General features: G+C 34.3%; 1 protein-coding gene across 1 annotated transcript in view; it reads right to left on the minus strand.

The window, feature by feature from the left end:
- LOC113555310 overlaps positions 1-12,391 on the minus strand; it is a 125,426-nt gene that overhangs the window by 31,917 nt on the left and 81,118 nt on the right. Inside the window, 27 exon segments of the mRNA XM_026959736.1 lie at positions 31-345; positions 404-709; positions 771-1,418; positions 1,507-1,839; positions 1,900-2,220; positions 2,315-2,623; positions 2,717-3,022; positions 3,104-3,439; positions 3,511-3,825; positions 3,907-4,239; positions 5,829-6,155; positions 6,220-6,528; positions 6,600-6,917; positions 6,990-7,316; positions 7,447-7,761; positions 7,829-7,951; positions 7,954-8,136; positions 8,200-8,529; positions 8,594-8,905; positions 8,974-9,288; positions 9,365-9,697; positions 9,756-10,067; positions 10,150-10,479; positions 10,631-10,954; positions 11,109-11,420; positions 11,496-11,819; positions 11,895-12,221. Of these exon segments, the coding sequence (XP_026815537.1) occupies positions 31-345; positions 404-709; positions 771-1,418; positions 1,507-1,839; positions 1,900-2,220; positions 2,315-2,623; positions 2,717-3,022; positions 3,104-3,439; positions 3,511-3,825; positions 3,907-4,239; positions 5,829-6,155; positions 6,220-6,528; positions 6,600-6,917; positions 6,990-7,316; positions 7,447-7,761; positions 7,829-7,951; positions 7,954-8,136; positions 8,200-8,529; positions 8,594-8,905; positions 8,974-9,288; positions 9,365-9,697; positions 9,756-10,067; positions 10,150-10,479; positions 10,631-10,954; positions 11,109-11,420; positions 11,496-11,819; positions 11,895-12,221 (8,643 nt within the window).

The following is a 12,391-nucleotide window of genomic DNA, read 5'->3' on the forward strand; positions in this document are numbered from 1 at the left end:
TTAAGAAATAATTAATAATTTTTTGCTTACGTATTGGGCGGCAATTAGTAAACGGATTTCCTATTTGTCCTGGAGGACAACTACAAATAGGTTTATGGTTATATACACGGCAGATAGCTCCAATTCCACAAACACCACGACACGGATCTTGACATTTTTGGTTTGAACATGCTTCATTTAAGTTACAATCAGAATTGATTGTACATTCTGGTCTACATGTTGGTGGTACTCCTAAATAGCCGATTATACATGAGCATACTGCTTGTCCATTAATTTCTTTGCATTGACTGTTAGGTCCACATGGAGATGGATAGCATGGATTTACATTCGTAACCGGGATCACATCTATTAAATAACAATACATTATAGAAACTATATGTTTAATAATTATTTTTAAATTCACCTTGTTGTATCAAACAATTTATGAACGCGTTTCCATACATTCCATCAGGACATCTACACATTGGTATATGATTATAAACTTCACAGATGGCATTCGTTCCACAGGTGCCAGGACATGGGTCTTTGCATTTATTTTTAATGCATGCTTTGTTTCTAGGACAATCGTTATTTAGTACACACTCAGGTCTGCATCCTGAGTAAGGATCACCTTGAAATTCAGATTTACATGTACAAACACCATTATAGCAATCAGAGTTAGGACCACAAGGTGATGGATTACATGGATCCGAGTATACTGGTTCTGGAACTAAATAATTTGATTAATTGATGTTTAATTTAACAAAATACTATGGTATAATAAAATTTACCATCCATAGGTTTTGGTCTGCAGTTTTCGAAAGGATTGCCTTCATAGTTATCAGGACATATGCAAATTGGTGTATGGTTCACTACATTGCATAATGCGTTTACTCCACACGATCCAGGACACGGATCTTGACATTTTTGTTTCATACATGCTTTATCTCTGGGGCATTCTGCATTAATTGTACATTCAAAACGGCAATTTGGAGGACTTCCGATATATTCAGCTAAACAAGAACAAGACGGATAGCCATTCTGTTCTCTACATTGAGAATATGGACCACATGGCGATGGAATGCAAGGGTTGACATAAACTGGATCGAATTGTGGTGGAGGTGGAGGTATTTGATAACAACGAATAAATGGATCTCCAGTATAACCGTTAATACATGAACAAACAGGACTGTGGTTGATAACTTTGCAATTTGAATTTTGTCCACACGGTTCAGGACAAGGATTTGAACATTTCTGTTTTATGCATGCCATATTTAAAGCACACTCCGAATTAGTTACACATTCTGGTCTACATCCAGGTGGGCTTCCTACATACGTCGGAAGGCACGAGCAAACAGCTTGGTGGTTAATTTCTCGACATTGACTATTTGGTCCACATGGAGAAGGTGAACATGGGTTAATTGGTTCGATTTCAGTTTCTATTGAATAAAATTATGTAAAGGTATATAAGTATAAGTATATTAATTTATTTAAAAATGTTAACGGTATTAAAATATTTTAACGTACGTTGTGGAAGAGGTATTTGATGACAGAATCTAAATGGATCACCAGTATATCCTTGATAGCAAGAGCACATGGGCAGATGATTAACTACTTGGCATTCAGCATTTTGACCACATGTTCCTGGACATGGGTTTTTACATTTATAATTAGAGCATGCTTTGTTTGATGCACAATCTGTATTTAAAACGCATTCTGGTCTACATCCTTCGTATGGATTTCCATAGTATTCAGGTAAGCATGTACATGAACCAGCTCCGTTTTGTTCTTTACAAATTGCATTTGTCCCACACGGAGATGGTACACATGGATTTAAGTATTCTTGTGGTACTGGATCAGCTGAATAAAAATGAACGATTAATTTAATATAATCAACATTATTTTTTATTATCATTTTACCTTGTTGCATAACGCATTGTGTGAACGGATCTCCTATGTATCCAATTGGACATTTGCATATTGGTGAATGGCTTACTACATGACATTCAGCATTTGGTGCGCACGAACCTGGACATGGATCTTTACATTTCATATTAGCGCAAGCTAAATTATATGAACACTCGCTGTTGGTGATACATTCCGGTTTGCAATTTGGAGGCGATCCGATAAAGTTAGGTAAACAAGAGCATGACGGTGATTCACCTTGAACCTTACACTGAGAATTGGGTCCACATGGAGATGGAATACAAGGATTGCCAACGTATTGTGGTAAATCAGCAGCTACAATTGAAACGTAATTATTAATAATATTCTTTAAATTAATATAAATTAATATAAATTTGTATTTTTCTTTTTTTAATGAATTTTTACATACGTTTATTATAACATCTTGTAAATGGATCACCAATCAAGCCCGGTGAACAGCTACAGATTGGATTATGATTTATGACTTGACATTTTGCTCCGATTCCACAAATACTAGGACATGGATTTCGACACTTTTGATTTGAACAAGCTTCGCTTAAACTACAGTCAGAATTAATTGTGCATTCAGGTCTACATAAAGGTGGTGCACCCAAGTATCCAGATATGCATGAACACACTGCCACACCATTCACTTGTTTACATTGGCTATTTGGTCCGCATGGAGACGGAGCACATGGGTTGATAACTTCAACAGTTGCTGAAATTATATATAAAATATACAGTTTAATATTAGTTAATAAACAAATTATTAAAACAAGGTTTTTCTTTTTAATTGAATAATTTGTTTTACCTTGGATTGGTGTGCATTGAATAAATGCATTTCCATTTGTGCCTTGGGGACACGTACACATTGGAATATGATTGTAAACGTTACAAATTGCATTTACTCCACATGTTCCTTGGCATGGATCTTTACATTTATTATTAATACACGCTTTAATAATTGGACAATTTGTGTTTAAAATACATTCTGGACGACAGCCAGAATACGGATCGCCTTGATATTCACTCAAACAAGAACAAACACCATTATTACATAAGGCATTTGATCCACATGGTGACGGGTTACATGGATCGTCATATTGTGGCTTAGGAGCTACGATTCAAAATATATGCAATAATTAATAGTGTTTTTATATAATATCATTTACAATATCTAGTAAAATAATCTACTTACGAGATGTTGGTTTTATATAGCAACTGATAAACGGATCTCCTGTGTAACCTTCAATACAGGAACATATCGGGTTATGGTTATAAACATTACAATTGGCATTGATACCGCATGAACCAGGACACGGGTCTTGGCATTTTTGTTTCATACAAGCCTTATCTTTTGGACATTCTTCGTTTATTGTACATTCGGGTCTACAGTTTGGCGGGGAACCGATATAATTTTCTTGACAAGAACAAGAAGGATATCCGTTGGAATCTTTACAATACGAGTACAGGCCACACGGTGATGGAATACATGGATTTATTGGTTCATTTTGTATTGGTAATGACGGCAAGTCTGATAACATTTGAATAATTTAATTAATAAACATCGTGTAATAAGGATGAAGAGGAAATAGTCAAACTTACATTGTATAGCATAACAGCTTAAAAATGGATCACCAGTATATCCTTCTTTACACGAACATATTGGGCTGTGATTTATTACTTTACATTTTGAATTAGACCCACAAGCATTTATACAAGGGTCTACGCATTTTAAATTTCGACACGCTTTGGGTTTACCACATTCTGAGTTGACTACACACTCTGGTCTACAATTTGGAGGATTTCCCACATACAATTGTAGACATGAACACACAGCTTGGTTATTTATTACCTTACACTGGCTATTTGGTCCACATGGTGATGGAACACAAGGATTTATTGGATCTGCTTGTATTTCTATACATATATATATATATATTATATTAGTATGTTTTAATTCCCATATATAAATATAATGCACCCAATTATAGTACATACGTTGAGGTGGTGGAGCTGGGATGCAGTATTTATATGGATCTCCAGTAAAACCTGGTATACAAGTACATGATGGCAAATGATTAGTCACGTAGCATTCCGCGTTTTGACCACAAGTTCCAGCGCATGGATTTTGACATTTATTTTTCACACAAGCTTTTTGAGGAGTACAGTCAGAATTTATGACGCATTCTGGCCTACAGCCTTCATATGGATTTCCATTATATTCCGGTAAACAACTACATGAACCAGCACCATTATACTCTTTACATATAGCATTCATTCCGCAAGGGGAAGGAATGCATGGATTTAGAGGTTCTTGGTATACTGGTAACACTATAATTATAATTAAAAAAATAATATTATTATTTGAAGATAAAGCTACAATGAAATATTAAATAATTCTATTAGTACTCACCATTTATTATACATTTATTGTTATACAATTATTTAGTAAGCTCTAACTCTTCTTATACATCTGTTACATGATTAGTGATAGCTATTCAAAAATTGAGCAGATAATATAATCAACATCATTTTGGAAAGGAGTACCTATTTAAGGTCTAAAACAATAATTATCATACTAACGTAATACTTAAGCTATAAACAACCCGATACGATTTCTTACCTCTATATATTCTGAAAACATTAAATTAATTTTTATCATCTATGTAGTATGTACTATGAATAACTTACCGATCTTAAATATAACTAATAATAAACTAAATTTATTTAACTTGTAATACTTAATATTAATTACTATTCTATATACTTATAAATAATAAAATTTAATATTTTTGGTAACTTAATTCATATGAGGCACATATAAAGATTCAACGTCTCTAGTTTAAATATACAAATTCAAAATAGTGTAAACATTACATATTACGTATATCTGTAATAAAATGTGATAAAAATATTTTTGAATCATCCTAAATTACATGCAAACATACATAAATAACCTTACATACATTTAAAAACGTATTGAAATATTTGGTAAAAATAAAGTGCACACAAGTATAAAAACAATATGACTACAGAACTAAAATCAGTGTATAGCTTAAAAGTTCAACATCCAAAGCTTACGAAATGTATTTACAATTTAATTAAAAATTATTAAATAGAACTTTTATCATATTACATGCTCACAAGATGCAACATAAAATATATATACTCTTGATTTTATTGATTTTAAACATATTTAATTCATTCTCTTCAATATTTATTCATGCACTAAGCAAATATATATATTTTTTTAATTATGTAAAACATATTATAATCGATTAAAATTCAATGACAGCATGCCATCCATTTTAAGACTACATTAATGTTCATGAATGATTTATTTTGATGCTTATGCTTATATTGCATTCTTCTTACTATTATACAGGCTTATGATACACTATATATGTATGGATTGTTTTTTTTTCGGGAGCGGAGAATTGATATATTTTAGTTAAAATTTATTTTATTAAATGACAAGTAAATGATTATATGAACTCATTAAAACTAATCTGCTCAACCGTTGATTGGGTGAAGGTATTAATAATGGTAGTAATATTTTAGATATTTTATTATAAATTAGCTTTATTAATAAAAGGGAATATAGTTTAATATGTTATTATAATAATGCTTATCCTTTATAGCATCAACATTTTTTTTTATTAATGTTTTAATTATTTTAATACGGTCTATGATAAAAGTTATTTGTGAAACATTAAGTTAAGTTATTGTGTAGTTATATTATTTATTTATTATTTTTTTTTTATTTCATGGTGTAAACCATAAATCGAATAATGTTTCAATTGTACAAAAATATACATTAATGAAGCAAGCATTAAAAAAATAATTTTCATTTAAAATAAATTAGCTTGTTTAAAATCAAATGTGCAAAGCATATCCATGCAAATATGTTAAAATCTTACCAGGAACTGATTGACAATATGTAAACGGATCTCCAGTAAATCCATTATTGCAGGAACACATGGGAGTGTGATTAATAACAGTACATGCAGCATTTGAGCCACATGAACCAGGACAAGGGTCTGTACATTTTTGATTAATACATGATAAATGACTAGGACATTCAGGATTAATTGTACATTCCGGTCTGCACGATGGTGGCGTTCCTACGTAATTTGGCAAACATGAACACGCTGGTGCGCCTCCACGATCTCTACACTCAGAATTGGGACCACACGGTGATGGAACACAAACATTAATTGGATCAGCCGATGGTGTTGGTCTTACTTCTAGAATAGTTTAATATCGTATTAAGAAATAAAATTTAAATTTTTTATTCTATAAATTTATTACCTTGAACAGGATAACAGCTTCTAAATGGATCTCCACTATGCCGCGGCGGACAAGTACAAATAGGACTATGATTTACTACTTTACAATTAGCAAGATGGCCACAAGTTCCAGGACAAGGATCACGGCATTTGCTCATGAGACATGCTTGAGTTAAAGGACACTCTGCACTAACAACACATTCTGGTCGACAAGAAGGCGGTGAACCAATCATACTATTTTGACATGAACAAACAGCATGTCCTTCGACTACACGACAAACGCTATTTGGTCCACATGGTGAAGGATTACATGGGTCTCTTGATGGTTCATCTATAAGAACATTTATATAGTTATTATGAAATTTATAATTATTATTTTTGTGTATACAATTTGATTTTTACCTTGAACTTTAATAGGTCTACAGATAACAAATGCATCGCCAACAGTTCCAGTGGGACAACTACATGTTGGAATATGGTTGATGACATCACATATGGCTCCTTGACCACAAGTGCCTGGACAAGGATCCTGACACTTTTGGTTTAAACATGCTTTATTTCTAGGACAATCCGTATTCATTGTACATTCAGGCCTACAACCTATTAATGGATCTCCAAAATAGTTAGCTAAACATTGACAAACTCCATTGTAACACTGAGTGTTGGAACCGCAAGGTGATGGATTACATGGATCGGTTGGTGTTGCTAGTGTTGGTTGCACTAAAAATAATATTTCAAAATTATAATATTGAATAATTAAATATATTAAGAATTATAAGCAAATTATTGTACCTATTATTGGAACACATTGCGTAAATGGATCACCATTGTGTCCAGCGATACATGTACAAGTTGGTATATGATTTTGAACTCTGCAGTCTGTATTTAAGCCACAAGAGCCATAACACGGATCTCTACACTTATCTGATATACAAGATAACATAGAAGGACAGTCGGAGTTAACAGAGCATTCAGGTCGACAGTTTGGAGGAGAACCAACATAATTTGTACGACAAGAACATGATGGTTGATTTCCAACTGGTCGACACTCAGAATTTGGTCCACACGGCGAGGGGATACAAGGATTTGTAGGTATTACTGGTTCATCTAATGGTTTCACTATATAATACATAATAGCCAATTAAATATGTGATTTATAATAGAAATTGAGAGTTAAAATTAATAGTTTTTAACCCTATAGATATGATGTAATAAATATAAAATACAAGATAATACAATAATATCGAACCTGGTTGCGGATAACATCTAGTGAAAGGATCACCGATTAAACCAGGTGAACAAGTGCAAATTGGACTATGATTAATAACTTCACAGCGTGCATTTAGTCCGCACGTTCCAGGACAAGGATCTGTGCATTTGAATTTATGACAAGCTCTGTTCGATGGACACTCATTGTTTACGACACACTCAGGTCTACAATTCGGTGGAGTTCCTTGATATTCTTTTTGACAAGAACATACGCCTTGTTGGTTTACATTTTTACATTGGCTGTTAGGACCACACGGCGATGGATTACAAGGGTCATATACAGTGGCTTGAGTTGCTAATAATACAATTTATTTAATAAATAACAATAATAATAATAAAAAGCTTAAAAATAAATATATTACTTGGAGGTTGAAGTTGACAGTAAGTAAATGGATTTCCTATATAACCTGGTATACAGTTGCAAGTTGGAACATGGCTAATAACTGTACAAACAGCATCTACTCCACATACTCCGGGACAGGGTCAACACATTTATTTCCAATACATGCTTTATTTGTAGGACAGTCTGAACTGTGAACACATTCAGGTCGACAACCTTCATATGGATTTCCATAATAATCATTAATACATGAACAAGATCCGGCATCATCTTGTTGTTTGCATACTGCATTTGCTCCACACGGAGATGGTTCACATGGATTTAAATTTTCTAAAAATGTAAATTAAATTTAGTTATTCTTTGAACAAATATATTAATGAAATAGTAACATACCTTGTTGATAAATGCATTGAACAAATGGATTTCCTGTATATCCATTGGGACATAAACACGAGACTGCATGATTAACGACTTGGCAATGAGCATCACTTCCACAAGATCCTGGACATGGATCTCTACATTTGTTGTTGATGCAAGCAAGAGTTGATGGACAATCAGGGTTTATTATACATTCTGGTCGACAATTTGGTGGAGCACCAATGTAAGATGGTAAACATGAACATGATGGGTTATTCCCAGAAGCAATACATTGAGAATTTGGACCACAGGGTGAAGGGACACATGGGAGTTTTGGTGGATCATTTTGAGGTGGAAGTACTGGCTCTGAAAAATTTGGATGTATAAATAAGGTTTAAGATTAAAAATGATTAAATTTCTTAATATTTACTTGGAATTGAATAACAGCTTCTGAATGGATCTCCAGTTTGTCCTTCTCTACAACTGCAGATTGGACTATGATTAATTACTTCACATCTAGCTCCAGAACCACAAGCTCCTATACATGGGTTGATGCATTTCATGTTTACACATGCTTTATCTGGATTACATTCAGAGCTAACAGTACATTCTGGACGGCATGATGGTGGCGCACCAATATAATTTGGTAAACAAGAACACACTGCATGATTATTTATGTTTCGACATTGGCTATAAGGACCACAAGGTGATGGATTGCATGGGTCACTTGATACAGGGACATCTAAATAAATTAAAGGAGACATTTGATTTTAAATTACAGTGCATAAGATTAAAATTATTGATTTTTACCCTCTGGAACTGGTCGACAAATTGTGAACGGATCTCCCGAATATTTGGTTGGACATGAACAAATCGGGATGTGATTCACTACGTCACAATTTGCACCTTGTCCGCAAGTTCCAATACATGGATCGCGACATTTATTTCTCATGCATGCCTTGTCTCTAGAGCATTCTGTATTCAAGACACATTCTGGACGACAATTCTCATAGGGGTTTCCTGTATATTCTGGCAAGCACTCGCAATTTCCATTTCCTTTGCAGATTGCATTTGGTCCGCAAGGTGATGGATTACAAGGATCAGATGCTAATGGTCTCTCGGTAGCTATTGTGAACAAAAAAAAAAAAAAATTAATAATAATACTTTAATATTCAATTTAAATCTTATAATTTTTACATACTTATTTGTATTTGTGTACATAAGGCGAATGGATCTCCAGTTAAACCATTATTACAAGTACAAATAGGAACATGATTTAATACATGACAATTTGCATTTAGTCCACATGAGCCCACACATGGGTCTCGACATTTTTGGTTCATACAAGCCAGTTGACTTGGACATTCAGCACTTATAACACATTCAGGTCTGCATGAAGGTGGTGAACCTATGAAATCTGGAAGACATGAGCATACTGGAATTCCGTTTTGTATTTGGCATTGCGAGTTAGGTCCACATGGTGTTGGATAACATGATGCTGGACGTTCAGTTACTGGAGGTGTTGGCGTAGTAGCTGAAAGAAAGATTAAAAATATTATTTTATTTAATTATAGCTCAAATTAAATTCTTACGTATTAAGGTACAAAGTGAGAATGGATCTCCAGAATATCCAGCTGGGCAAGCACAAATTGGGTTATGATTTCTCACAGTACATAAAGCTTGAATACCGCAAGTATTTGGACATGGATCCAAACACTTTTGATTTGTACAAGCTTTATCCAAGGGACATTCTGAACTGACAACACATTCAGGTCTACATTCTGGTGGACTACCCATATAATTTGGCAAACAAGAACAAACAGCTTGGTCGTTAATTTTACGACATTGACTGTTAGGTCCACACGGTGACGGATGACATGGGTCAATTGGTTCTCTCTGGGTTGCTGCAGTTATAATAGAATAATTTTAAACATAATATATTTATTAGTGTTTAAATAAAATTTGACTGTTTATAGAAATACTAACGGATAACTGGTATTGGACGACAAGAGGTGAATGGATCACCAGTAAACGATGGTGGACAAGAGCATATAGGTATATGTTTCACAACCGTACATAATGCCTCAGAACCACAAGTTCCTGGACAAGGATCTATACATTTATAGCCAATGCAAGCTAAAGCCAAATTGCAATCGTCATTGTTTTCACATTCTCTTCGACATCCCGTATAAGGATCACCGAAAAATCCTGTAGAGCACGTACAAGCAGCTACCCCATTTCGGTTGACACAATCTGAGTTTGGACCACACGGTGACGGATAACAAGGATCTACAGCTTCTGGTGATCTTTCAGTTGCTATACAAGTTAATAAAAATATGTTGGTCTACATGCATTGTAAAAATAAATATATTCTACTTATTTAAAATTTTATTAAAACTAATCTGCCGTTGAGTTAAAAATATTTTTCGTTAGTATATGTGTATATAGTAGTAGTCTTTGCTCTTACAGGTAGGTAACAGTTGGCAATATGTAAGCGCATCGCCAGTGTACCCTGGTAAACAAGTACAAACTGGGTGGTGATTGATCACTCTACAATGAGCATATTGTCCACATGATCCTGGGCATGGATCAGAGCATTTTTCATTGATACATGCCAAGTTACTTGAACATTCCGCGCTAATAACACACTCAGGCCTACAATTGGGTGGCCGACCAATGTAGTTTTGCAAACAAGAGCAAGCAGCTGTATTGCTCACCACTCTACATTGAGAATGAGGTCCGCAAGGTGACGGAGAGCAAGGGGCTGTAGGTGGTGAAGGAGTGGTTGTGGCTAAAGTGAGAAAAAGAAAAAAAGAAAAACATGCAACAGAGTTTCAGACAGTAATATAAGAAAACACATAAATCATATTTTTCATGCAATAGAATAAAGAAATGCAAAAGATTTTCAAGTAAAAAGTACCAAACATTCACTATACAATTCTTACGTTGTATTTTATTGCAAGAAGCAAAAGGATCGCCCGTATATCCGGGGGAACAGCTACAAATGGGATTGTGATTTACTACTTGACACCTTGTATTCAGGCCACAAGTGCCAATGCAGGGGTCACTACATTTTTGATTAACACAAGCTTTGTTTTGACTACACTCTGAACTGACAACGCATTCAGGACGACAAGATGGGGGTGTACCGATATAAGAACTTAAACAAGAACAAACGGCATGGTCGTTTAATTCTCTGCATTGACTGTTAGGTCCACATGGAGATGGAACGCAAGGATCTATTGGTGTAGCTTCAGCTAAAAATTTAAGTCGAAACAAAATATTAGTATATAGCAATTACTATTTGTAAGGGAAATAAATTCTATTCTTACTTATGGGTATAACATTACAAATGCTTAACGGATCACCAGTATATCCTGGTATACAACTACATGAAGGTGCATGGTTTAGAACTTTGCATTCTGCATTGAGGCCACATGTTCCAGGGCATGGGTCTTTGCATTTATTATTTGCACATGCTTTTGTACGATCACAATCTGCATTTGTAACACATTCAGGCCTGCACCCTGTATAAGGATCACCGAAATATTCAGGGAGACAAATACAAGAGCCAGCACCGTTCTTTTCTCGACAAATTGCATTAGCTCCACATGGTGATGGATTGCATGGATCTCTTGGTCCTTCAGTGGGAGGAACTATTACAAATATAAATAATGAAAAGATTTTAAAATAGAAACATTTTAACAGTTAAATAGAAAATTTAATAATACTTTGTTGAACTATAGAACATCCTGCAAATGGATCTCCTGTATATCCAGTTTCACAAGTACACTGTGGTCTATGGTTACGTGTTACGCAAGTTGCGTGTACTCCACAAGAACCAGGACAAGGATCTTTACAACGTTCATTTAAGCAAGCAAGATTTCCTGGACATTCTGCATTGATCGAACATTCGGGGCGACAGTTTGGTGGTCTTCCTATATAGTTTGGCAGACAAGAGCATGCTGGTGTTGAGCCCACTTCACGACATATTGAATTTAGACCACATGGAGATGGGACACAAGGATTTCCACTAGGTGGTGGCTGAGTTGGTCGTGCTATAATAAAATAAATAAATAGTTACATTGCAAACCAATTGTATACCTTATTGATAAATCATTTTTGTTTAAAATACATAAGTTATTTTGAAATTAGACTTAGATTAATATTTTTTTATAACTAAATAAATATCAATGAAATGTAGTTGTTTAATTTAATTGTTTAGAAA

The sequence above is a fragment of the Rhopalosiphum maidis genome, chromosome 2 (genome assembly GCF_003676215.2).
Source record: "Rhopalosiphum maidis isolate BTI-1 chromosome 2, ASM367621v3, whole genome shotgun sequence".
NCBI lineage: Eukaryota > Metazoa > Arthropoda > Insecta > Hemiptera > Aphididae > Rhopalosiphum > Rhopalosiphum maidis.